General features: G+C 59.4%; 1 protein-coding gene across 1 annotated transcript; it reads right to left on the bottom strand.

Moving 5' to 3' along the window:
* Window positions 1-749: 749 nt before the first annotated feature.
* LOC118157154 (forkhead box protein A2-like) lies at window positions 750-2957 on the bottom strand. The gene is given in 4 exon segments (XM_035311411.1): window positions 750-1330; window positions 1332-2021; window positions 2023-2276; window positions 2819-2957. Coding segments are annotated over 4 exon segments (1350 nt in total). The 5' UTR covers window positions 2906-2957; the 3' UTR covers window positions 750-1011.
* Between the last annotated feature and the right edge of the window lie 45 nt (window positions 2958-3002).

A 3002-nucleotide genomic window follows, 5' to 3' on the forward strand; every position in this document is an offset into this window, starting at 1 on the left:
CCCGTGCCGTCCCGTGCCGTCCCGTGCCGTGCCGTGCCGTGCCCCACTGCTTTCCCTGCTACCCCCCTCGCCCCCCCCCGGGATGTCCCCGCGTCGGCCGAGCCCCTCCGAGGGCGCCGGGGAAGAGAGGAAGCGGGCGGCAGCTCTGCGCCGTCGGGGCCGCTCGGCCGGGGCAGAGGCTCCGCGGCGGCTGGGGGAGATGGGCGAGTCCCGATGGAACAGAGATGCAGGGGAAAAAAACCTCCAATAACACTTTAATATAGTTCTGTGAAAATCTGGCTAGTCGCTACCAGAATACACATTTATAAGCCATAAATAAAGCATACAGAAACGATAAATTAATCAGATCCAAGTAGTTTACTCTCCCGGTAACATCAAGCATTTGTTTCAATTACAACGATCTATCCTGACCTTTTTTTTTAATGTTTTTCATATTTTTTTTTCTCTTCCCCCCCTCCCCTTTTTCCCCCTTTTTACAACGTTACAAGACTTTTGGTCCTCGGATTCAAAACTAGCATGGGTTTCACACTGAAGGAGGGTTTCATTTTGTTGTTTGTCTGTTTGGTATTTTTTTTTCCGTCACTTCCACACAAAAAATAGATATATTTATACCTCCTTGCAACAACAACAACGAAAAAAAAAAATAGCCCCAACAGAAACCCCCCTCTCCCCGCCCCCCCCCCCCCCAACCCCCCCCTCCCCCCCGAAACAAACCACCCCACAAGGCAAAACACGGGAATCGCAGCCCCCCAGGCATGGGTGGCTTTGGGCTGGGGGGGGGAGGACCAGTATGCCTGCCCTCAGTGCGGGCTGAGGTGCTTGCAAGACGTGCCTGCTGTTTCCCGAATGGATGCAGACATCTGGAGCCAGCGAAACAAAATAAAAATAGATAGATAGATATATGTATATGTACCGTGCTCGACAGCGTTCATAGTCCATCGCTCTGCTAGGGGATTGCGAGGGGGTGTGGGGTCTTTCCCCCCTTGCCAGGGGAGCTTTCCCCTCGGCCCATTAGGAGGAGTTCATGATGGGCCGGGAATACACACCTTGGTAGTAAGAAGTCTCTCCGGCTAAAGGGGAGGACTCTAAGCCATTTTTGTTCGTTACAGGCCCCATGGCCAGGCTGCCAGGCATGGGTGAGGCGTAGCCCGAGTAGTGCATCACCTGCTCATAGGCCTTGAGGTCCATTTTGTGGTGGTGGTGATGGTGGTGGTGCGGGTGGTGGTGCTGCTGCTCGGAGGAGGACATCAGGTTGTTGATGGAGAAGGGGTGGTTGAAGGCGTAGTGGTGCTCGGGCTTGAGGTGGGCGTCATGGGGCAGGCCAGCGTGCGGGGGGGGCCAGGAGGTGCTGCGCTGGCGACGCCGCTGGCTCCCCAGGGCTCAGCCCCGCCGTGCCCTTCAGGTCGGCCAGGGTGCGCTTGTGGTCCTGGCATGGTGAGGCACTGGCCGGGGACTCAACGCTGGCTGAGCCCTCGGAGCCACCCGAGGAGCTGCCTTCCCCCAGGGGCTGGCTCGGTGGCTGCCCAGGCCCCTTCTTGCCCCCACCACCTGCCCCGCTGCCCGCCCCGCCGCTGTCCTTGGCGGCCAGCTGCTTCTCGCACTTGAAGCGCTTCTGGCGGCGCAAGTAGCAGCCGTTCTCAAACATGTTGCCCGAGTCGGGGTGCAGAGTCCAGAAGGAGCCTTTGCCCGGCTTGTCTGGGGAGCGGGGCACCTTGAGGAAGCAGTCGTTGAAGGAGAGTGAGTGGCGGATGCTGTTCTGCCAGCGCTGCTGGTTCTGGCGGTAGAAGGGGAAGAGGTCCATGATCCACTGGTAGATCTCGCTCAGTGTCAGCATCTTGTTGGGCGATTGCTGGATGGCCATGGTGATGAGGGAGATGTAGGAGTAGGGTGGCTTGGCATGCGTGTAGCTCCGCCGGTAGGTCTTGGGGTCCCGCGAGCGGTTGAGGTTGGACTGCCCATAGATGGGGCTCATGGAGTTCATGTTGGTGTAGGGGGCCAGGGCGTTCATGGAGCCTGCTTGGCCCCCCCATTGGGCTCATGCTGGGGCTCAGGTGGGCACCCATCCCCGCCACACCAGCCGAGCCCATGCCGGGCATGGCCCCTGCACCCGGGGACATGCCAGTGAGCGAGGGGCTCATGCCTGTGTTGGCATAGGACATGTTCATGGAGGTGGCAGCCGTCATGTTGGCTGTGGTGCTCATGGCCGACATGGTCATGTACGTGTTCATGCTGTTCATGCCCAGCCCCGCATTCATGTTGCTCACTGAGGAGTAGCTCTGTGGGGGCAAGCAAGAGAGAGGAGGGAGGTTTTTTGGGGGGACGGGAGGGGGCGGGTGTGCAGCCCCACCAGGGAGAAGGGCAGCCCCCCCAGATGGAGAACAGTGCAGGGGCACCCCACCCCATCCCGGGTTGCCGCTTCCAGGGGTCCTCTGCAGCCCTGGAGTGGGCTGGAAAGGGTTAAATCTTGGGAGGGTGGGCATGAAGGGGGGCTGTTAAAATGAAAAACAAAAATACAGATATTAAAAAAGACGGGGCCACAGCGAGCCCGCCGTGTCCGTGCTGGGGAGCTGGAGGGAGGGAAGAGACATCCCTGCACGAAGTGAGAAAAATACCTGGGTGGGTGGGGGGGAGGAGGAAAAATCGCGAAATGCCGCCCGGGCAGCCCGCGCCCTGCTCGGCCCCGGGGGGGCCGGCCCCGCCGGCCTCCGCCACCCCCCGCCCTGCCCGACATCTGGTGACAAAATTGGGGTGCCCCCGGAGGTACCCCGGGGCGGCCGGGCCAGGCCGGGGGGCCGTGGAGCCCCGGCTCCCGTCTTACCTCGGGCTCCCCGTAGTAGTTGCTCCAGTCCGTGTGCTCATGGCCTTCCATTTTCACCGCTCCCAGCATACTGGAAGTGGAGTGCATGGTAGTTTAAAATTTAACAGCCACAACAAACGACGACAGAGAGCAACCCACCCCCCCAGAAAAAAAAAAAAAAAAAAAAAAAAAAAAAAAAAAAAAA

Source organism: Oxyura jamaicensis (assembly GCF_011077185.1).
Source record: "Oxyura jamaicensis isolate SHBP4307 breed ruddy duck chromosome 3 unlocalized genomic scaffold, BPBGC_Ojam_1.0 oxy3_random_OJ106569, whole genome shotgun sequence".
NCBI lineage: Eukaryota > Metazoa > Chordata > Aves > Anseriformes > Anatidae > Oxyura > Oxyura jamaicensis.